Below are 24,099 nucleotides of genomic sequence, written 5' to 3' on the forward strand. Positions count from 1 at the left end.
GACATTGTTACATGAAAGTCTGAACCTTAAAGAAAGATCTCAGAGGAAAAGAAACTAACACTATAGAACTCGGGGGAATCCGAGGTCACGAAGAACTCTGCCCTCAGCCAGAAAGGTGAAACTCAAGAAGTTCAAATTGGAGACAATCCAAACAAAACAGCAAGTATAGGAGCAAATCTGAGGGAAGAATTAAAGGGACTGCTAATAAAGCTCCTAAAAGATAACTCCGACCTCTTTGCATGGAAGGCCACTGACATGCCTGGTATTGATCCCGGACTAATGTGCCACAAGTTTAGCCGTATACCTAGGGTCTCGGCCAGTACAGCAAAAACGGTAGGAAACTCGGCTCAGAAAGGTCGCAAGCGGTATGGGCAGGTATAGGCCTTGCTGGAGGCAGGGTTCATAATGGAGGTAAAATACCATATGGCTAGCCATATGGTGTTGGTCAAAAAGTCAATGGAAGTGTGATGTGCACCGATTACATGACCTCAACAAAGCCTGCCCAAAAGATCCCTACACTCCCGAACATCGACACACTAATTGAGCTTCATCGGCTATCAATACCTCTCCTTCATGGACACTACTCGGGATAAACCAAATCCCAATGTATCAACCCGACCAAGAGAAGACATCATTCCTTGACCCCAAAAGCAAATATGCTATATAGTTATGTCCTTCGAACTCAAGAACGCAGGGGCTACCTACCAAAGACTGATGAACAAAGTCTTTGCCAATCACGTCGGAAACTAATGGAGGTTTATGTAGATGACATGCTGGTAAAACACAAAGTGAGGAATCGTTGTTATCCGACCTCGCTAAAGTGTTTGAACACATAAGAGAGCATGGTATGCGACTTAACCCTGCAAAGTGCACCTTTGCGGTAGAAGCTAACAATTCCTGGGCTTCATGTTCACCCAAAGAGGAATTGAAGCAAATCAGATAAGTGTCAGGCCCATACTTCGCATGAAAAGTCCCGACCTGTGTCAAAGAGTCCAGCAACTCAATGGAAGACTAGCGGCTCTGTCTAGATCTTAGCTGGATCAGCCTTAAGATCTCTCCCCTTCTATGCAACATTAAGGAAGGGACAGAGGTTTTGAGTGGACCCCAGAATGCAAACAAGCCTTCCAAGAGTTTCAAGAAATTCGGGGGCACCACGTGTTCGTTACTCGACCTCGGAAAGGCGAAGAGCTCATATTTATACCCTCGCCATAGGGAGTCGGGCAAATAGCCTCAGCATTGGTCAGAGAGGATGAAGTGGGCAACCAATCCATCTACTTCATCAATAAAGCTCTACAAGGGGTTGAATTAAACTATCAAAAGATGAAAAGTTTACCTATGCCCTCATACTCACTTCCCGACGTCTCGACCATACTTTCAAGCTCACACCATCAGAGTACGGACCAACCAATCCATAAAAGGGATCTTACAGAAGAACAGACCTAGCTGGAAGAATCCTACAATGGACAGTCGAGTTGTTCGAATTCGACATCAAATATGAAGCTCGGACAGCTAGTTAATCCTAGTACCTGGCCGACTTCATCGCAGAGTATACCGACACCCGGGGCACCCCACAAAGTGGAGCCTTTACATAGATGGTTCCTCAAACAAAACCGGGAGTGGCTTAGGTGTCATTTTAGAAAGCGATCAGGGAACCCAATCGAACTCTCCTTAAAGTTCGAGTTTCCCGCCTCGAATAATTAAGCTAAAAACGAAGCGCTACTAAGCTTGTTTGAGGCTAACTAGGGAAGTGGGAGCTCAAAGACTTACCATCTTTAGCGACTAAGTAGTCACTGCGTAAATAAAAGGGAGCTATCAAGCTAAGGATCCCACTATGAAAAAATACCTTTGACAAAACCAAAGAACAGCTTGGACAATTTAAGGGATATGAGGTCCACACACACCCAGGGAATAGAATGTCCGAGCTGATGCACTCTCAAAACTAGCCAGCACCAAACCAGGGGCAACAATAGAAGTCTCATCCAAGAAACACTCCGAAATCCATCAAACCTTGGAGGAAGAAAAGATCCTAGCTATATCAGGAGAGGATCAAGGATGGATGACTCCCATAATCAACTACCTCAAGTCAGAAACACTCCCTGCAGACAAAAAGGAGGCAAAAAGACTAGTAGAGAAGCACAGTACTACATCCATAATATAAGACGTCCTATATAAGAGAGGAATCTCTACACCTCTCCTAAAATCGTCCCAACCTCCGCTACAAGGGAAGTTTATCGAAGAAGTCTACAGTGCAAGTGGCGGCAATCACCTTGGGCACGAGCCCTTGCTAAAAAAGTACTTCCGAGCTGGTTTCTACTGGCCGACCTTGCAAAGAGAAGCAATAGAGTTTGTCAAGACATGCCCACCATGCCAGAAGCATGCCAACATTCCACATAGCTCCACCTGAGGAGCTCATCTGTGTTACTTTAACCCTGGCCATTCGCGAAGTAGAGGCTCGACCTCCTTGGACCTTCTCTCAGGGGTCCGGACAAGTCAAGTTTCTCATTGTAAGCATAGACTACTTCACAAAGGTGGATTGAGGCAGAGTCATTAGCTAATTCCACCACCCAAAGAAGTCGGAAATTTCTATACAGAAATATTATCACAAGATTTGGGGCCCCATGCTCCATCACCACAGATAATGGTACTCAATTCACTGACACAGGCTTTAGAAATCTGGTAAGCTGATCCAAAAATCAAGCACCAGTTCACCTTGTAGAGCACCCACAAGCCATAGACAGGCGGAAGCCGCCAACAAGTCATACTGGCCGGGGTTAAAATGGAGATTACAGGATGCCAAGGGAGCTTGGGCTGAAAAGCTCCCGCAAGTCCTATGGGCATATCGGACAACACCACATTCAACCACAGGAGAATCACCATTCCGACTTGCTTATGGAACGGAGGCAATTATTCCCGTGGAGATAGAAGAAAGATCCTAGAATGATCCTCTATAATGAAGATACAATTCCCAAGCTCAAAGGGAAGAGCTCGACCTACTTCCAGAAGTCGAGAAAGAGCCGGATTAAAGAGGAAGCCCTAAAGCGTCGAATGGCTCTGAGGTATAATAGGAAAGTAGTCCGGCAAAGCTTCACCACCAATGATCTCTCTTAATCCGAAATGAAATCGGAGCAGGTCGGTCCGGAGAAGGAAAGGACCTTACCGAGTAACAGAAGTACTGGGGAAAGGTTACTACAAGGTGTCCGACGTCGAGGGACGAGAGCTACCAAGGTCATGGCATCCTGTAACCTAAGAAGGTACTATAGTTAGAAAATAATAAAAGATCTTAGGTCAATGTGCACTTTTTTTCCTGAAAAGGTTTTTTTAATGAGGCACCAAGCCAAGATCAACAAAGTTGCTTGACCTAGAAAGGTAAGCACTCATATGTATACACTCTTGTTCATATTTCTACTTTTATTATCATTTGAAATAAAGTTTTCAGATTCCCTAAAAAGTTTCTACCAAGACGCATTAATCTAAGCTCATAAAACGCAAAAATTCATCGTCCGATTACAAAAAGGTCGTCAAGGTGAAAACCAATTCATCGTCCGATTACAAAGAGGTCGGCAAGGTGAAAAACAAATTCATCGATCGATTACAAAAAAGGTCGACAAGGTGAAAACCAAATTCATCGTTCGATTACAAAGAGGTCGGCAAGGTGAAAAACAAATTCATCGACCGGTTACAAAGAAGTCGGCAAGGTGAAAGCGATAGAAGCAGATTAATACAAGAAGTTATAAAAAGTAACCCATAAAAAAACATGACAAGATCTGACTAAAAATGGATTACTAAAATAACTTAATAAGTCCCGACAGAAGAAATCGGACCAACGAAATGATCAATAAAAAGGGACGAAGACACCTCCAAAAGGTCAAAAGTGCTTCGCTGAAAGGTACAAGTCTTGCGAAAATAGACATTACTTAAAAAGCGAAGGCACAAGTCAAAAACAGAGCTAAAAGGTCATCCAAGCAAACTATAAAGAAAAAGTTCCCCTCGGAACACTACCTAAAAAGTTGCTGGAACATGACTAAAAAGCTCACGTCAACATCAACCCAAGGCGCGACCTAGCAAAGCAAGCATGACCCGAGAAAGTAATAAAAAGCCAAAAAGGTTAGAAATAACTTAAGGCTCAAGCATACTTAGCAAAAAGGGGGACAGCTCCTCTCAAACAAAGGAACGATCTCAAAGCAGGACTACAAAGAAGTCAACAACAAAAAAGGTTCTATAAGAACACTAAAAGGTTATCGACAAGTTAGCCCGAAAACCAAAGGATCACCTCAACCAAGCAGAAAGCAAGGCATGATTCAGAAGGGCCAAAAACCCACACTGTAAAAGAAGTCGGACAGGAAAGGTATCAAACCTCTATAAAGATCCACAAAAGTTGCAAAGGTATGACTAACATATCAGCAAAGCATATCAATCATAAAGCATTAAAGACTTAAAAGGCACCAAAAAGGCAGCCTTAGAGTTAAAGTGTTTTGTTTAGCAAAATAAAGTGCTAAGAAGCAACCAAATGTCAAAGAAGTCAACCATCAAGAGATTTACAAAAAACAAGTCTAAAGTCCACAAACTGGACTATAAACAAGCACCAAAAATTATAAAGGATCTAAATTCTCCCAGTAGTGGCATCCTTGGCTGGAAGAGGAGGAATGGTCGCGATCGGACGGCATCAACAGTTCCATCCGGCCTATTCATAATTTGCACATCAGGATCAGACTCTGGTTGGTTGACTTCTGAAGGGACGGAAGAGGCTGAAGTGGCTGCAGCTTTCCCTGGTGGCACAAGAGGAGGACTCTCTTCCTCGTCATCTGGGGCAGACACGATCTTGCCGTCCTCCACTACATTATCCAAACTGAATAAAGTGAAGTCAAGCTCGGGGGCAAGAACTCGGACCTAGGCCTTCAAATTCTCATATGCATCAGTCACACTACCCACCAGATGACCCTGGAGCTCAGCATAGTCAGCCTGAGTAGATTCAAGCCTCTCATTAATTTCCAGCAACTCGCTATAGGTACGGGTGTAGCTCTCCTTGTAATTTTTTGCCGTTTCTGCAGCCAAATTTGTAGTTGCCTCAGCTGCAGTATCCCGGGACTTCTCCCTCTCCACATCCAGCTCCAGCTTTGCCACCCTGGCATCGAGTTCATCCTTCAAGCCCTTAATCCTGTCGAATTCTGACTTGGCGTCCTCCATAAAGTCCTTAGTTGCATGAACCAGAGAATCCCGGACAACACGAAATAAGGCCGCCCTAAGGTTGGCCATCCGAATACTATTACTAGTAATAAAATCCAGATGGCGAAGAATAGAGACATCATCCAAGGGAACTTTACCAAAAGGGGATATCACCTCGGCGGTAAAACCCACGCCGTCAAACTCCTGGCTATTCAGATCATAAGTACCAATAGTTTTTTGACGCTTTAGGGGAGGACCAGTAGCAGTAGGAGAGGAGGCAGCACCGGAAGTTGGCTGAATAGGGTCAGAAGGAATCTTCCGGACCCAAGGAGTCGGAATGATCTTCCTCGGCCTAGAAGCAACAGAAGTCGGCTATTTTGGAAGCACTTGAGAAGACCCTCCTCTGCAGTCTTGGCCGATATATTTTGTACAGCCGTCGCCTTCTTGGCCCTGCGAAAGGCCTTCATAGAGTCACTAGACTTCACCATCTCTGAAAAAGACACCAGAAAAACAAGTTAAAAATAAAGGAAAGGACAAGTCGGCAAAAAACAGAGGAAAAGATATCAGAAAAGAAGTCGGACGCTACTCAGCTCAGCACGAAGAATGGAAGGATCCCCAGAAACCTCTTGGTATCTAAATGAGGAGGTTTCCCCCAGTGCTCCTCCAAAACAATCACAAAAGCCTGTTCAACTTCGTCCAGGCTCTCCCAAGAATACTTAGTATTTACTGTATTTTTTTGCCACCACAAAGGAAAGGTGGGTTCATTATTCTTATCTAGAAAGAAGGGCCGAGCATCCCCAGCAGCTCGGACCTTGAAGTAATAGTTCTTGAAATCACGGAAGGACTCATCAAACATTTCAAACACCTTTTTTCCCTGGGTAGCTCGAAAAGAGATCCAAGAAGCCTTTTTCTTGGCTACTCCAGGTTTGGTCAAAACAAACAAATAGAGAAAGAGAGGTATAGTAGGTCGAACACCCAATTCCTGACACAACAACTGAAAGATCTTTATGAAACCCGAAGAGTTCGGATGAAGTTGAGAAGGGGCCACGTTGCAGGTCCATAAGAGGTCGGTCTCGAAATTAGTAAAAGGGATAGTGATATTCAGCTGACTAAAAAAGTAATCATAAGCATAAAAGAAAGGTCGTTCTCCCTGAGTCAAGGGAGAGAAACTAACCCTATCCTCAGGATCAGGCGATAACAGTTCATAGTTCTTTTCATCGTTCCTATTGCTACAAACTGTGGAATCTCCTAAGTGTCTCAAGTATTCCGATCGGCCACAGTAACGCACATAAGGACTATAGAGTCTAGCCAGTCGGCATTTCCACGGGGATCTTGGTAGACATCTCACAATATTTTTTCGGGAAGACATATGGCAACTACACCTACAGCGAAGGAAGATAACAAGGGTCACTACTAAAAAATCGACGAAATCAACAAAGAAGAACAGCCAATCAACATAGAGGCGGGCAACAAAAAGGACCCATGGTCTACAGAAACAAGGAGTATTCAGCAAATCCCAGGGCACCTTTGGAGCAATAACAGAAAGAGAATCCAAAAAAGGAAAAGACGCAAATTTGGAATTGGAACACTAACCAACCTCAGACCTTTCAAACACGCAAAAAGCTCAACTTAAAATACCAGCATTCCTCATACATTCCCCAATATAAGCAAAACTACCGATAGGCAACAGAAACCTCAAAGGTGCACATTTTAGTAAAACAGGAGCAGTAGAAAAACCACAACGTCGATCGAAAACAAAGACACAATCTTTCTGCAAAAGGATCACGCTTCTCAAAGACAAACTCAGTAAAAATCAAAACTTTGCAAACATGCAACAGTGAAGCCATACATAAAGACGACTATCGAAACGTAAAAAGGAAGGAGAATACCAACCTGTAGAGGAAGAGAAAAATAAGCACGAGGAAGGATCAGACAGAAGCAACGATCGAATCTGCACCAACGAAACACTCTCGAGTAAAGAAGATAGAAGGCTTGGGGGCGTGATTACAAGAAGAAGTCAGAAGAACGAAGTGCCTAGCAAACAACAAGCAAAGAACGAAGAGAAAGGGAGGAAGAAACTGAAAGTGATTCTTTAATTTCAAAATGAAATACAAAAGAGGCAAAAGAAGAAATGACAAAGGGAAATTTAATGAGTTTCTAAAACCCTCGCACGTTCCCAAGGAAGCACAATGCGCGCTACAATCAAAATAGAAAAAGAGAAATGCTTTGCATTCAAGCAGAAGCAAGCCTGCCAGAAGTTACACAAGAGATCAACCGAAAGCTAAATGCTCGAGCATGACTTCCTCAAAGGGGTCGAAGTCTAAAGACACGACCTCAAGGGAAAGTTCGAACTCAAGCAGGGCCACTGTTCATACCATAAGTCGAGCCAGGCGAGCCGAGCTGGATGAAGATCAAAATGACCGACCTCTTTGTAAGATTGGTTGACACCGACCTCTTCCCAAAGAGCTCGGCCAAATTACTATAAGGGCCCAAGTAGGCCCAAAGCAGAAGATCACAGCCCACTTAAAGGCGGCTGGCCAAGGATAAGGGGACCCACCCACAAAAGATAAGATAAGATAACTAACTTATCTCAAAGGAAGGTCACCCCACACTACTATAAATACACTGGAACACCCAGGTATAACTCATACTCTGATTCTACACAAAAACCTGCCTAAAGCACGTGCTAATTTAAGTATCGGAGTCTCTTGCAAGTACCAGCACCCTCTGGTGATCAAGGATCAACAGCACCACCAAATTCAACAAGTCAGACACGACTGCTCTGGCCATCACAACAGATCTCATCCGAGATCGACCTTCAGTTTCAGGTAACCCTCGGAATAGAAAGGATTTCAGATTTTTGAATATAAACCGTTAGTTTTTGGAACAATACATAAGACGAACAATGGTCACTGTACTCTGAAAACAGATTTATTTTTACGTATCTTATTATAGCAATTCTGTAACCCTATAGTGAGTACCCTTTCGAGGATGATGTTCTCACTTCCCTATAGGCGTTTCCTTTTCAAGATATCGGAGAAGAAGTCACGAAGAGTTTATTTCATTTCCATTTATATGATGTATTGTATTGTTTTAGATATTATGTTTTTCCCTCGCCTTTATCTATACACGTTTTGTAAGAGGGATATGATTTGTATTATGTAATGCTTGTAAGTCAATATTATAAATATATATACATATTCTTGTTAAGTTTTGTATATGGTTTGCGAGTTTGTATCTATGTTTTCAACTAAAAAGTCTTTTGAAAGGTTATACGGTTTTAAGTTTTTAACAGGCTTCTATCTTAATATTAAATATATTTAGAGTCGTCATAATATTCGAGCTATCAGAGTGGCGCAGCCAGAAGCGTGACATTTATATAGTGAGGGTGTTACATTATGGACTGACTATGCTTCAATTGCACACTCTAAGCGTCTGTCATGTAGTAGGTCTTGTTCAAATAACAAGAATTAAAGCTTTATGCACATGACTGTTTATTGATTAATGTTGTTAGTCTGTGATTGTATACTTTTTGGTATTAAGTTTGGCCGGCTTAACACTAGTGGATTATGTTTATGGAAGCACTAACAGGTTATCATAGATAATATATGATGAACAGATATTTTATACGCTTTTTGGCATAGTTTTCATATAGTTTTTAACAGGTTTTACTTAGTTTTTATTAAGTTTTACAGGTTTTAGTGTTAAATTTACATTTTTGGATTCCACTTTGAGTTTGTGTGTGTTTTGTACCTTTTCAGGTATTTTCTGGCTGAATTTGTGGAGATGGAGCAGAAGTATGATTCAGAGACAGAGAAAACACTGCAGATGCTGTCCAAATCTGACCTCCTTGCACTCGGAAGGGATTTTCTGAAGCTACAGAAGTTCAAATAGAGTGTTCTCAATGGCTATGGAAAGCTGACTTCTAGAGATTTCCAACAATGTATAATAGTCCGTACGTTGTTTCGGATTAGAAGGCCCAAAACTGGCGTCCAGCACTACAAGATTAATATTTATTTGAGGGAATATTTTGGTGGAGGTTTTTAAAAACCTCCACAATATTTTTTATTTATGGCAATTTTAAAAACCCCTACCCATAATTAATTAAAATTCAACATTTAGGAAACAAATCTCATTTTCCCTTATTCCCGAAATGAAAGGCGTTTAGTTAGATGAGAGAGTGGGTATGGAACCCTAGGTTTTCTACCGCCAGTTTTGCGCCGTTTTTGCTGCCGTTTTCATTGCCGGTGCTGTTACCACTGCCATGTTCATTGCAGTAGAGAGCTTCTGGATCGAGCCACCTCTTCTGTCAAAGCGTTTTTAGATCAGTTCTCTTCTCTATACTGTCGTTGCTGCCACTGCTGCCCCCGCAGTTTCCACCACCGTTGTCGCCACAGTTTCAGCCATCGATGCTACTGTAGTTGCCATGGTACAACGCATTTTCAGATCTATTCATTACTTAGTTTCTTCTTCAACGCTGCTTTCTCTCACTCCAATTTCTCCTTTGAACTGCTGCTGGTACTTCTTTTTCTTCTTCTTCCCAATTAATTTGTTGATATTTCTTCTTTGTTAAAAATAAATTCTCGCCTCTTCAGTTCTGATGCAACTTTCGTACTGATACTCCCTCTTGTTCTGTATTTTTTTAATTATTTTTCATTTGTGTTGATCTTGGAAACGAGGTAGGGAAGACGTGATAATTGATAAAAAAAATATTAGAATTATGTTATATTAGTTTCACTACAAGAAAAATGCCCTATGGCCATGCTTTTTTTTGCCACGCTTTCAATGGCCACGCTTTTGTGAGGGGTGGCGATTGAATAGAGATTTGGCCACGTTTTTTCTTGCCACGCTTCAAAAACGTGGCGAAAAGGGTCAACGGCCACGCTTTTGGAAGGGTGGCAATTTATTAGAGAAACGGCCACATTTTTTTCTGTCACGCTTCAAAAGCATGGCCATAGAGTGAAAGAAGGACGTTTTAAAAGCGTGGCGACAGGGTTTCATTATGGCCACGCTTACAAAGCATGGCCATATCCTAGTATTCTTTTGGCACGCTTTAAAAGCGTGGCCAAAAGGTTTTTTTCTGCCATGCTTCAAAAGCGTGGCCATAGAGAGAAACTGGGACGTTTTAAAAGCGTGGCGAGAGGATTTCATTACGGCCACGCTTACAAAACATGGCGAAAAGGTTTTTAAACAAAAAAAATCTAATGACCCGGCCCCCAACCCGGTCCCCAACCCATTGACGACGCTCTTTCACCCTAGCTACCCTAATCGAGCTCTCACCCTGGCTACCCCTGGAAGAGCTCCTCCCATTCCCTTCGCCCTTCGCCTTCCAAACCACTTCCATACCCTAATCGTGTCACAATCTTCTTCATCTTCTTAATCTTCATCTTCGTCTTCATACTCTTCCTCTCTTTCTCGTTCTTCGTCCGTTCTTTCTGGATCTCTCTGTTCACCTTCGAATTCCACAAATTAAATTTCGAGCTCCACCAAACATGGGCGACGGCAAGGTCAATCTCCCCGACGATCTCTTCTCCTCCAACCCCTCCGATTCCAAAGGTCTGATCTCTTCTTCCAACACTTCTATTTTTTTTTATTTTCTCGATTTTTCCATTTTTACTTTTAGGGCTTTCCCTTTCGATTTTCATTTTCCTCTAAATCACTTTCAAATGGTCGCTTCTCGTTTCGTTTTTGCAATAATTGTTCGCTTTCTCTCTGTCTTGATCCATTGAATCTCAATCCCTGATTTGTTCTCTCTGTCAATCGCATGCTCAACACGCAAGTTCCTTCTTGGTTAATTGATAATGGATACCTAATTTTGAATGTTGTTTTGTGTGATCTTAGCTTTTGAATTTTGATATTTTAGCTATTATATTTTTTTACAATCCCTAAACTAGTTACCTCTCTCTGTTAGCAAAATTGCTATCTTGATGGCTAACTAGATATCATGTTTTAGGAACTATCCTCTGTTAATGGCTACATGGAAGGTTGCCCCTGCTCTGGCAGCTGGTTGTGCTGCGATATTGAAGCCTTCCGAATTGGCATCTGTGTATGTTTCTCAGCAGCTCTTGTAAAATCTTTACTTCTTTTTGAGTCTTGGTTATTTTTGCTGAACTATAGGCTATGCTTTGCTTTATTTCAGGACATGTTTGGAGTTGGTTGACATATGCAAAGAAGTGGGCCTTCCTCTGGGTATACTAAATATTCTCTTTATGTATAATAGATTAGAAATAAATCTAGTAACTGAAGAACAATGAATATACGAGAAGCTCGTACACCATACGGTATTGGCCATTCTTAAACCTGAACTCCAGAGTTCAAAATTAAAGCTTTTTCTTCGGTCATTACCTTTTTTTTTCTTTCAAATTTTTAAATAAAGCTTGTCTTTTCTGCTCCTACTATATACACTATAGTATATTGACTTTAAAATAAAGGATTTTTGCAGCATCGGTTTCCATAACATTAATATTGGAAGGCTAAAAACAAAAAACAAGTGATATTGGACTGTGCTAATTATTTTTCTTAATTTGTCCTTATGCTAATATATTGGGGCCTCAAATAGTAAATCAGTAAGTGTTCCATTTTATGGTGTTTTAATTGCTGTACATTTTTACTTCCTTGCAGTCTAAGATGAAACGCATTGGAATTGATACTGAAGCACTCAAAGAGCACTTTGGGAAGAAAATTATGGAGCTTGAGGAGGAAAAAAGAAAAGTGCATCTTTGGACATAGTTAGGTTTAAATACCTTTTAGATAGCACACAAACGAAAAGTTTTTTCTGGTTTGGTTTATTTTTTGTCTACATTTTTTGTGTAACTTGTTTTCAAAATTTTGTAAAAAGGAAGTCGTGAAAATAAGAAATGAAGACAGTAAACAGTATTTTTCTTATGTTTATGTTTTTTTTTCACAATTATGAAAACAAAAACATAAGAATGAAAACAAGGAATCAAAATACTGTTTACAGAAATCTCAAGATGTTCATGGCCAAAAATTGAAAGCACTGGAAGCACAGGTAATATCTCGATATTATTTTCATGGTAATTTTCCTTTTCCAATGTCAAATAGTGTCTGAGTTATTTATATATTAAAATCTTGAACATCAGATTTTAGACCTCAAGAAGAAACAAGAAAACCAGGTGCAGCTACTAAAGCAAAAGGATAAGAGCGAAAAAACTACAAAAAAATTGCAAGCTGAAATATAGTACATCAAGGCTCAAAAGGTACTTGTGTTTAATTTTTCGAGTTACTTAATTATTGAAATTTTTACTTTGTATCTGATATTAGATTTATGAAAACTGTAGGTCCAATTGCAGTATAAAATGAAGCAAGAGGCAGAACAATTTCGACAATGGAAGGCTTCTCAAGAAAAGGAGTTACTTCAGGTGATTTGCTTCTATAAATATGTAATCAATATTCTGTTTTCTTGTTTCAAAAATGCAGTGGATCTTTCAGGCCTTATAATAATTAGTGCTTAATTGTGCACAATATACAAGTCAATCAATTCTCGGATTGCCAGATAGGCGTGCAAGTTGGTGACAACAATTGAGCTTTACCTTTTCCACTATTTGATGTTTATGCTGAACTTATTGGTATTGCCATATAGTAACTGAAATTTAATTCTTTATCTGTTTTTCAATTTGGTAAGCTGAAAAGATTTGCTTGGAGAGAACTGCAAATAGCTACAGACAACTTTAGTGAGAGAAATGTTTTAGGACAGGGAAGCTTTCGGAAGGTTTATAAAGGAGTTCTACCCGATGGCACAAAAATTGCTGTTAAAAGGTTAACCAGTTATGAAAGTCTCGGTGGAGATGCTGTTAAAATGTTATAGTGAACTTTGCTGCTTAATTAATACGTAGAATAATGTGCTTATATATATTTGGTTGGTTTCTGAGAGTATAAGCAGGAACTGTCCCACTATGGTCAAAAGATCAACATCATCCTTAGCAAACTCAAGAAGCAAATCACTCTCTGCAATCTACAGATAGGTGAGAAGAAATTTTTAGATCCCATAAAAGCATTATTATTATTATTATTATTATTATTATTATTATTATTATTATTATTATTATTATTATTATTATTATTATTATTATTATTATTATTATTATTATCTTTAATAAATATAATTTTGTCAAAAATGTAGACATGTACAGGACAAGACGAAGAACTTACATGGTTTACGTGTTTTAACTATTAAATGAAATAGAGTAATTTATTTATTTCTTCTCCTTACTCAAAAAGTCAAAATTAATAAAAAGTGCAAACCTTGACTGTATTGAACTACTATATATAAAATTGGCTCCTTATTAGGATTATTCTAGATTAAAATTAAGCGAGATCTGCTACAAAACTTTTCTTTTTTAATAAACAATTAGCTAATAAAATTTTAAATGTATAAAATTAAGGGTTTAGTTGATATTGTATAGAGAAATTAGGAAATTTAGAAAATAAATATATTATATTAGGGAAAAAAACTTAGTTGTTCTATACTAATCAGTTTTATTATCTAATTTTGCTTTACAGAGGAGGCAGAATATATTCGCAAGCTCAGGAAACTTTTCGAGGTTGCCTATCGTCTTCATGGTATTTAACCATCAACTTATATGGTACATGAGTAGTCCTGCTAGTTATAAATAAAATTGGCTTTGCGAGAGTAATATTTTTACAAGAGTCGCCTCCATTTTGCATCTTTATTTTGTTTCATTCCTATAGCTATTTAACATTCCAGGGGTATAATTATCATCATCATAACAGAGTCTTAGGGAAATAAAACACGAAAGAGAAAGATGAAGCTGATCTATATAATCATTAGAACTGTCATAATGTAAGCTTACCCAATTTCAAATATCCACTAGATAGCATAAAAAATTCTGTATCCTGCTCCGCCAGATTTAAATTTATATTGATAATAGAACTGTATATTGTTGTTTATGCTGGCTTCTAAAACTTGGGTCATTTTCTTATGAAGAACTCAAACCTGGGGAGGCTGTTTTGGATTGGCCTACGAGAAAAAAAGTGGCTCTGGGAACAGCCCAAGGCCTAGAATATCTTCATGAGCAATGCAATCCTAAGATTATTCATCGGGATGTGAAGGCAGCTAATGTATTACTGGATGTGAAGGCAGCTAATGTCACTTCTGTAGCTATATGTCACTAGTTATTCTTTGATTTATCTTGTAATAAAAATTGCATACTTTATTTATAGGTTTGGTAATAAAAAAGGATTGAAAATTTATATTTTGCAACAATGAAGGTAAAAATCAAAAAAATGATTTTTTTTCAACTTGATAAGGCTATCGCCACGCTTTTAAAGCGTGGTTTTTTTTACAACTTGATAAGGCTATCGCCACGCTTTTAAAGTGTGGTCTTATCTTTCGCTATCGCCACACTTTAAAACCGTGGCAATATCTCGTCTACTGTCACGCATGTAAAAGCGTGGCCATATCTGCTCTATTGCCATGCTTTAAAAGCGTGGCCCTACCTTCCACATATGATCACGCTTTAAAAGCGTGGCCATATTTCCCACCTACAGCCACGCTTTTACAAGTGGCCGTTTGTAAAAAAACGTAGCAAACAAAAAGCGTGGCAATAGTCTGAAAAAAGCGTGGCGATAGAGCAACCGCCACCCTTTCATAGGTCACCCTTTCAAAAGCGTGGCGGTAGCTCAAAAAGCGTGGCAAAAAGCTATCGCCACGCTTTTTTCAGCTTTTCGCCACGCTTTAAAAGTGTGGCAATAGACGTGTTTTCTTGTAGTGTTTATTTTCTAATGGAATATATTTTAGGATTATGTTGTTTATTATATTTCAGGATTACATTGCTCGAACAAACAGGAATTGGAAAGAATGCCAGCCACATTTGTTTCTTCAATTTCAATCACTTCTCGATTATTTTATTCTTTTTCATGAGGTTTTTTTTCTACAAGGAAGATCATTGTTATTTTGTTGAATGTTACTTAATTTTGTTTTCTTTACCAAAGTCTCAATGCAATTATCTTATTAACTCAGCTGATTTTGGAGGTTATGTTAGTTACTACTACACCTAATGTTTACAAATTTAGAGCATAAACACTTGTTTAATTTAAAGCTTCAACTTACAACTACTCTAGTGAAGGTTTTGAATTGAATGATTGGTTTTATTTATATTACCCTTGAGATGATTTCTCTTATGAAAATACATGAAGCATGTCCATAGATGTCAGAACAACATGCATTTAACTGTTTCTCAATCAATCTCATGATGTGTGTCAGGGACACTAAAAGATGCCAAAGGAGTCGCCATCTCTAAGGTTCCTTTACCTTATCATCTTGCCTTGCTCTTTACCAACATTTTCCTGAGGATCTTGGGATATTAGCATGCGCGCTTTTTTGCTTCCATGGGTCCCATCCCTATCCCAGTGTGTTCACAGGGCAATTTTTTTAAAGTTGCTACTTGTTTTCATAAGCTATATTATACACTGTTATAAGATAATTTCTTTGTTAAATCTTATTATATAATAATTATATGTTGTCCCTTTTTCTTTAGTTACTGGACACATGTGTGGTAACTCATGGTTTGGACTAATACCATTTTGACTGGGTTTACGAGACGTGTTGTTTATATGTTTAAAATTGGATGTAAGTCAAAGAATGAATGATGGTTTGAATATTACAATATGGAGTATATTAACTTATTCCATATGGTTTGAATGTTACTTAATTTTATTTTCTTTAGAAGCTCTATATTGTTATTCTTCTCTCAACATGGGACAAAGGATTTGGGATTTTACTTTGTTAATTATTTGGTCCAACAAGTGGTAAAAGTTGAGTTGTGTTATGATTAAGAGGAAACCATTTTGGCATTACTGATTTAGATTTAGTGCTTAGGATTATACTTTTATTCTGGTTGCTCTGCTGTTCTTAGGTTATTTGATATAATTGTAACTATTTTTTGAAGGAATTGTTGAGGGACTCCAAACAAAATTCTTTCGACAGAAGAAATCATGTGAAGATAAAAATAATCATTTTATTTCTTCTTATTACTTTTTTGTTTGTTTCCTTCTTACATGGTTTTAATTTCATTAATTGTTAGTGTTGATGATGTTATTAATTAATAGTATTTATTTATTAGAGCAGATCTCATATGAGAAGATAGCCACTGATAATAATAACAGATGCAGAGTTTTATACTTCACCAGTTTCTTGCTATTGCTTTTGAACAAAGTTTGTTGAGGTAAGATAAGAATTATGATATCAGTTTTAATATTAGTTTTAATTATTTGTTTGGCTTTGAATGCAAGTGGGTTTTTTCGTTCCATTCTTCAGGCTGGGTTGCCAGTAGACCACACTAGTGTATGCCTTGTGTAAATAAAATTTCAAATTAATTCTATTAACAAATCTGTTGTGAACTTATGCACCTTTATTCACAACAAATACGTTGGTATTAGAGGATTAGCAGTTGAGATTTAAGAATAAGAATTTGTAAGAGAGAATTTGTGACATTTGTCAATTTTGTAACTTCATTCATAAAAAACTTGTAACTTAATAATAATTTTTTGTAATAGGTTAAGAAATGAGTGAGAATCAATGGAGACTAGATGTAACTCATAACTAGATGTTCATTATCTCTTACATATGAGCTATGTTCCTCTAGTTAGATGTGGTTAGAGCGTTAAGTTGTGTTTCTACTAATTTTATCTATCATTTTAAATTACCTCAACTTTATTTATAACAATCAAAACCAACTTTATTTATATCTCCCAACTCTATCTATATAGCTAAAGTGAGTTCACCCTCATATACATTTTCCCCTTAATTCATTATTCTTGTTCTATATCTATGCTTATTTATCTATCACAGTTATGTTGTACTTAATAACTGATGCTTTTATTCTTGAGTTTGAGGACTAGTTGTTACTCTAGCTTGGAAAATTCAATATTGAACTAGGTACTGATTTTATTTCTGGTTTTATTATGCATTTGCTTAAGTTTCTTCTGTTTCTGGGATTAAAGTGGGTACTAATTTTTCTCTCACTAGTTTCTTGCTATTGCTTTTCAACAAGCGCTTGTTGAGGTAAGATAATAATTATATCCTGTTTTGTTTTAAATATGTTAGAAGTATATTATAGATTTGTAGTTTATTATGTTAGAAGTCCCATATATATATATATATATATATATATATATATATATATATATATTAGTAGTACACGTCTAGTAATTATTTTTTTCTACTTGAAGTTTAACTAGAAACAATAGATAAATCTTGGATTGCTAAGCCACGAAACTCAGATGAATACATAGTCGGTCTAGAAAACTTCTTGGATTTTGCATTTCAACATGGAGCAATTGAGAATAGTAAGATAATATGTCCATGTCCAAGTTGTGGGTTTCGCAAATGGCATGCTTGAAAAGATGTTAGAGATCATTTACTTTACAAACCATTCCCTAAGAATTATGTTGTATGGAACTTTCATGGCGAGAAAGAAGTAACCGAATTCTCAACAAGTGCACATGTCATGCGTGAGACATTGGCAACTGAACATCCCCTAGATAATATGGTAAATGATGCTTTCGGGATACATATGGATCAGGAGAGCAGTGAGGATTCAGGCACGGAAGATTTTGTAAACGATGAGCCAAGAGAAAATCGTAGAGACTTTGATGAGTTTCTCAAGGAAGGCAATCAAAAGCTACAGGAAGGAAGCGACTTCACAAAGCTAGAATTCATAGTCAAATTGTATCATATTAAAGTCTTGTGTGGACTAAGTGACAAGGCCATTACCATGATACTTGAGTTGGTGAGGGATGCTTTTAGTTGTGTGAATTTGCCTACGACTTTTGATCAAGCAAAGAAACTAATTCAAAAACTAAGTCTTGACTATGTTAAGATAGATGCTTGCCCCAATGATTGTATGTTGTTCAAGGATGAAGACCCAAACAACATCCAACAAACATGCAGTCATTGTGGTGCTTCTATGTGGAATTCTAAGAAGAAGAAGAAGAAAAAGCAAGCTGCCAAGGTTTTGAGATACTTTCCGTTGAAACTAAGGTTGCAAAGATTGTTCATGTGTCATAAAACTGCAGAGCATATGTTATGGCATGCAACAACGAAGGGAGAAAATGACAAAATGGTGCATCCAAGGGATGGTGAGGCGTGGAAGACTTTTGATTTGACACACAGAGAGTTTGGATTCCATCCTAGAAATGTTCGCTTAGGACTTACTAGTGATGGTTTCAATCCTTATAGATCAATGAGTTCTACTCATAGCATTTGGCCTGTGTTTCTGATTCCATATAATCTTCCTCCTTGGATGTGTATGAAATATACTTCCTTTATCCTGTCAATGGTTATACCTGGCAAGCATAGTCCCAGAAATAATGTAGACATATATCTTAAACCACTTGTCAAAGAGTTAAAAGAATTATGGGATGAGGGTATGGAAATTTATGATGCATCAAAACATAAAATGTTTAAGATTCATGCAGCTCTTATATAGATAGTTAGTGATTTTCCTGGCCTAAGCATGCTCTCCGGATGGAACACATATACTGGTTTGGCTTGCCCAACTTGTAATTTTGATGCAAAACCTTGTTATCTTAATCATAGCAAAAAAATGGTGTTATATAGGTCATCGACATTTTCTTGGTAGACAACATCGATTCAGGTTAAGTAGAGTTCGTTTTGATGGACACACAGAAGAATGTGATCCCCCGGCTAAATTATCAGGATCCGAAATTTTGGCACAAGTAGAAAATCTTGATGTTAAATTCGGGAAGAAAGAAAAGTTGAACAAGAAAGGAAAAAGAGGTAGGCAGGCAACTATGCAGTGGAGAAAGAGAAGCATCTTTTTTGAACCTCCATATTGGAAAATCAACTTGTTGCGTCATAACCTTGACTTTATGCACATTGAGAAAAATGTATGCGATAATATTTTGTATACTTTGCTCAATGAGAAATCTAAAGCAAAAGATAATCTTAATGCCCTGAAAGATCTACAAGACATGGGGATAAGGCTTGATCTTTGGCCAGATGATAATGGAAAATATCACCTTGCTTTGTATTCGCTAACACGAGATGCTAAAAAGGTCTTTCTTGCAACTTTGAAGAATGTTAGGGTGCCCGATGGTTACTCAAGTAATATATCTCGATGTATTGATGAGGCACAACAAAAAATCATTGGACTTAAAAGTCATGACTGTCATATTTTGATTGAGCAGTTGCTGCCACTAGCAATCCGTCATGTGCTACCAAACCAAGTTACCTCAGTTTTGATTAATTTCTGCTCATTTTTAGAATTCTTTGTGGTAAGAGTCTAAGTCGTACAGAACTTGATAAGCTCCAAGATCGCATTTCGATTACTCTTTGCCATTTGGAAATGTTATTTCCTCCATCATTCTTCACCGTTATGGTGTATCTAACAGTCCATCTTGTTGAGGAAGTAAAATTTGGGGGGCCAGTCCATTACCAATACATGTATCCCATCGAAAGGTACAATAATGCTTTCCCTTTTTAAAATAAAAATCATTTGATGAAATTGTAGTACACTGACAATTCATCCATGTAGGGAATTGGGACACTTGAAGTCCTTTGTATGAAATAAAGCACATCCAGAAGGTTCTATTGCTGAGGGTTATTTAGCTGAAGAGTCTCTTAATTTTTGTTCTCGGTATATTGATGACATGGAGACTAGATTTAACAGGCCTAGTCGTCTTTGTTATGATCTCCCTTCAAGTTAGGTACTCCACATGGAGGTCATTTAAACTTCAATTTAACTAAAATAGAGAAGTTGCAAGCTCATCGTTATGTGGTTTTCAATCGCGAAGGTGTGAAACCATCTATCAATGCCTTTAGAGACCACATTAGGAGAACTTCAAAAGGAAGAAGACTCTCACCTGTAGAGATAGAAAAGAAAGTTAATAAAGACTTTGTTGATTGGTTTCAAGCATTGGTAAGTGAAAATTCATACTTTATAAAGTATACATTGTATATTAGTCAACTAAATAATCTTGACTGATACTTTTTGTTTTACTTCGTAGAGTGTGAATCCAGATAATTCATACGAAATGTCAACTGATATAAAGTTTCTTGCACGAGGCCCAATGATGAATGCAAGGAGATTTTCTGTTTATGACATCAATGGGTATAGATTTCAAACTTTGAGTAGAGAATTTGGTCTTAAGACACAAAATAGTGGAGTATTCTTAGTCTCTAACACACCTTGCATTGCAAGTATTGCTGATAGAAATATGAGACAAGCAAATTTGCCATATTATGGCAAGTTAAAAGATATAATTGAACTTAACTACCATGGACAATTTGCTGCTGTTCTTTTTAAATGCAAATGGGCTGACACTACTAGGGACACATGTTATAAAAAAGACCATTGGATTTTCAATTGCGTCAATTTCGATAGATTAATTCACACGGGTGAGCGTGAAGAACATGAACCTTATATTGAAGCATCTCAAGCACAAATGGTGTATTATGTTGATGATATGGGAAATAAAGGGTGGAGTATTGTTGTGTATGTCAAGCCAAGGGATATATATGACATGGGTCAAGGAAATGAAGATGTAGTGTACGAAAATGAGCCGTATCAAGAGCAAGAACTTGAACAATTATTTGACCCCAATAATGAGTACATCCAATTAGCTACCAATTTATTAGATAGCGATGCTATTGAAGATAATGTAGCTACTAACTTGGCAAGAGATATGTTTGAATGAAAATTTGTACAAAATTTTACCAAAGGTAACATTTTAAACTTTTTATTTATTATGCATGCATTTGTGTGTATAGAAAGGAAATAGTGTTTGATTGGTGATTTTTTTCTGTGTTTGACTGGTGATTCGTTTGCAAAACTCTTTTGTTTGTAGCAGTGGTGGGAGTTCTTCTGATCCGAAAGAACGAGGATGTCGAAACTCTTAAGAAGCTTTGGGAGGAGACAACATTTTATGACAAACAATGGCAAGCAACTTGGCAGGAGGATGAGAACTCAAGTACTTCCAAAAAAGAGTAGTTGAATTAATGTTTACTAGTTCTTCCTACCCTCATCTGTCTCTTAATATATTACTCTATAGAGACTAGTCAAAAACAATGGCAGGAATATGAATTTGACATTGTATTAAATTCCAACTCACATATTAGTGCAGAAAAATTAGCTTTACTGTTTTCTTTTATTTAGAGTTTATATGTTTACTTATTCTGCTGAATTAAAACTATATGCTTGCATGTTTGTATCATTTCATTTGTTCCCTTTCAGACTTTTATTTCTTGTTGAATTTTGTGCATCTTGAATGGATAATTTGATGTTGCAGCTTATAAAAGATACAAGTTGATTCATGAAAGAAGACATTTCCTTTGTATATTTTTTATTTTATTCCTTCTATTTTTAATTTGAGAATATGTAAATAAGATGAGATTAATGAATGTTTAGGGTTTTAACTTGAGATTAATGAATGATTTAAAATTAAAAATAAATAACTACAAGGTTTGTGGAGGTTTGAAAACCTCACAAAATAGTTAATTTGTGTCAAATTGAAAAATCAATTTGTGGGGGTTTTAAACTGCCACAAAAATGATTTAAACCTGCCACAAAAGTTCAATATAAAACCTCCACTAAACACACACAAACCCCTCCCCCCCCCCACACAAAAGACCTCGTGGCACCTCAAATTTTGGGGGTTTTGAAAACCCCCACAAACTATTTGGTGGCGGGTTATAAACCTCCACAGATAAGAAAAAAACTGCCACAAATAAACAAAAACCTTGTAGTGCAGTGCCCAAGGAAGCAGAGCCTAATGTCCAAATGCCCAGAGATGACTCCCTAGCTGGCGTTCCACATCCAAGAGACCTCATAGCACGTGGATCTCATCAAGCTCAACTCAAACACTCACCAAGTGGGCCCCAGAAGTGGATTTTATCACTAAAAAGACTGTTGTACCCCTACTAGTCATTAGCTTAGTATGTAAAGGATTTTATTCATGTCATTCAAACAACTTACATCACTTTTTCTCATCATACATGTTTATCATTGTTTTACACCTCAGTATGAGTTTCTAAACCTCCTAGGTTGAGGAGAGGAGCCCTGTTGAGTCCTATGAATTAATAAAAGTACTATTATTTCTTCTTGGATCCATGTTTGATCTATCTCTAAGATGTATATCCGATCTTCATCGTGGTGAATAGGATGATCTAACCTATTAGCTCTGTTCATCACATTAAGACAAACGTGCCTAACAAACACCCGCATCTACTTGGGTTCGTGTGAATACTCGAAAGGAAAAGCACGAGCTAACAGCTATGTTTATACATCTCTTAGACGATTAATCCACGACTTTGTTGGGGACTTCTCGAGACACCAGTTTAGCTGATTTCTGGGGAGATTAGGGTCTTCGTGGTATAGGCTAGGATCCAAAGAAGCAGCGTTCTCTGATCCGGAAGATTCGACCTTGTCTGTGGCGTTTTGAGTAGGATCGCTAGGAGAATGGACTGCTATGCGCTTCACCTTCCATTGGATTGAATGACCACGGGCCCTGGCATTCATTCTGTAGCAGAGGAGATCAATGACCACGGGCAATGGCTTTGATAACTTACAGGCTGCCATAGAAGAAGATCATTCACAAGCAAAGAAGACAGTAGTACTAGAGTTAATTCAGAAAGACAAAGCAACTCCGACTCTCAACTCTATTCCCAGCATATAATTCCTAATAGCTAATCCAATTTATTTTACCCCTTCGAAGCATTTATGACATATAATCATTCAAGGTTTACATAATATAATCCAACTCCATCTGATTCCACCTAACTAAGACCTGCAAGACAACCATAGCTTGCTTCAAGCCACAATCCTCGTGGGATAAACCCTGACTCACTCGTATTACTTGGACGACCCAGTGCACTTACTGGTACTGTTGCTGTACGAAAAAGTGTGGGGTTTGCAAGCACGCGCACCAATTTTTTGGCGCCGTTGCTGGGGATTATTGAGTTTGGACAAACTGAAGGATTGTCTTGCTCCCTAGATTAGGTACTTTATTTCTTGATAATTTTTAATTGAGTTTTTATTTTATTTGAATCTTTTATTTTCTTATTCTTCTCAATTTTCGAAAATCATTAAAACTTTTTCAAAAATTATTTTCTTTTCTTTGTTTAATCTGTGTTATTAGTTAAAGTATTTGTTTATATTCTTGTTGAGTCTTTGATTTTTGCAAGAGTATAACTTTGATTAGAGTCTTTTATTTTTATTTTATTCTTCTTCAATTTTTCAAAAAATTCTAAAAACTTTTCAAAAATATTTTTTTTTCTTTGCTCAATTAGTTACAGCACTGGCTTAGGTTTTGGGTAATTGTTGTTTCTTTGAGTCTTTCTTTCCAAAATTTTTTTCAAAAATATTTTCCTTGGTTATTTAAGTCTTTCTATTTAAGTCTTTCTATTTAAGTCTTTTTGTTTATGTTCTTGGTTATTTTTCGTTTTCTTCAAAACCTTCTTTCTAAATTTTTTTCAAAAATAATTGTTCTTTGTTTAATCTTGTTTTAACTTTTAAGTTTGGTATTTTCTTGTTATTTTTCTTTGTGTTTTTCAAAAATTTTATTTTAGTTTGCTAAAAATTTTAAGTTTGGTGTTCTTTTTATTGTTCTTGCGTTTTTTGAGTCTTTAAATTTTGTTCCAAGTGTTCTTTGTTAGTATTCAAAGTGTTCTTGAGTCCTTCTTGTTATTTATCTAAAAATTTTTAAGTTTGGTGTCCCCTTGTGTTTCCCTTCAAAATTTTCGAAAATAAGGGGTGCTAGATCTAAAAATTTTAAGTCTTGTGTCTTTTACTTGTTTTTCTCGTTCATGATAAAATTCAAAAATAAAAAAAATATCTTTTTCAACTAATTTCTAACCAATTTTTTTCGAAAATAACAAATAAAATTCAGATTTTAATTTCAAAATTTTGCCTTATCATATCTTAGTTGTCAAGTTTT

The 24,099-nt window shown here is 37.3% G+C and overlaps 1 protein-coding gene and 1 long non-coding RNA gene across 4 annotated transcripts; both read left to right on the forward strand.

Moving 5' to 3' along the window:
• Nucleotides 1-10,362: 10,362 nt before the first annotated feature.
• LOC112750266 (uncharacterized) lies at nucleotides 10,363-14,428 on the forward strand. Of its 3 annotated transcripts, none has more exons than XR_011872057.1 (11): nucleotides 10,363-10,719; nucleotides 11,117-11,209; nucleotides 11,303-11,352; nucleotides 11,785-11,891; nucleotides 12,002-12,172; nucleotides 12,264-12,380; nucleotides 12,462-12,542; nucleotides 12,806-12,939; nucleotides 13,064-13,145; nucleotides 13,684-13,766; nucleotides 14,129-14,428. It is a non-coding gene; the product is annotated as an uncharacterized lncRNA (long non-coding RNA). The 3 variants fall into 3 exon arrangements; XR_003175585.2 differs by having other exon boundaries at nucleotides 10,378-10,719; nucleotides 13,684-13,743; XR_011872056.1 differs by having other exon boundaries at nucleotides 10,378-10,719; nucleotides 12,125-12,172; nucleotides 13,684-13,743.
• A 3,223-nt stretch (nucleotides 14,429-17,651) lies between these two features.
• Nucleotides 17,652-20,862, forward strand: LOC140179246 (uncharacterized). Its single transcript, XM_072217920.1, has 4 exons — nucleotides 17,652-18,570; nucleotides 18,764-19,270; nucleotides 19,918-20,084; nucleotides 20,173-20,862. Exons 1-4 carry the CDS (start codon nucleotides 17,652-17,654, stop codon nucleotides 20,860-20,862), a joined length of 2,283 nt encoding a protein of 760 aa, XP_072074021.1.
• Nucleotides 20,863-24,099: the final 3,237 nt, after the last annotated feature.

The sequence above is a fragment of the Arachis hypogaea genome, chromosome 15, assembly GCF_003086295.3.
Source record: "Arachis hypogaea cultivar Tifrunner chromosome 15, arahy.Tifrunner.gnm2.J5K5, whole genome shotgun sequence".
In the NCBI taxonomy this organism is placed as follows: domain Eukaryota; kingdom Viridiplantae; phylum Streptophyta; class Magnoliopsida; order Fabales; family Fabaceae; genus Arachis; species Arachis hypogaea.

Coding starts and splice junctions, on each gene's coding strand:
- LOC140179246 (XM_072217920.1), top strand. CDS start 17,652: ATGCGTGAGACATTGGCAACTGAACATCCCCTAGATAATATGGTAAAT. Junction 18,571..18,763: donor AAAAGAATTATGGGATGAGG/GTATGGAAATTT, acceptor GGTGTTATATAG/GTCATCGACATTTTCTTGGT. Junction 20,085..20,172: donor TTGATTGGTTTCAAGCATTG/GTAAGTGAAAAT, acceptor TTTACTTCGTAG/AGTGTGAATCCAGATAATTC.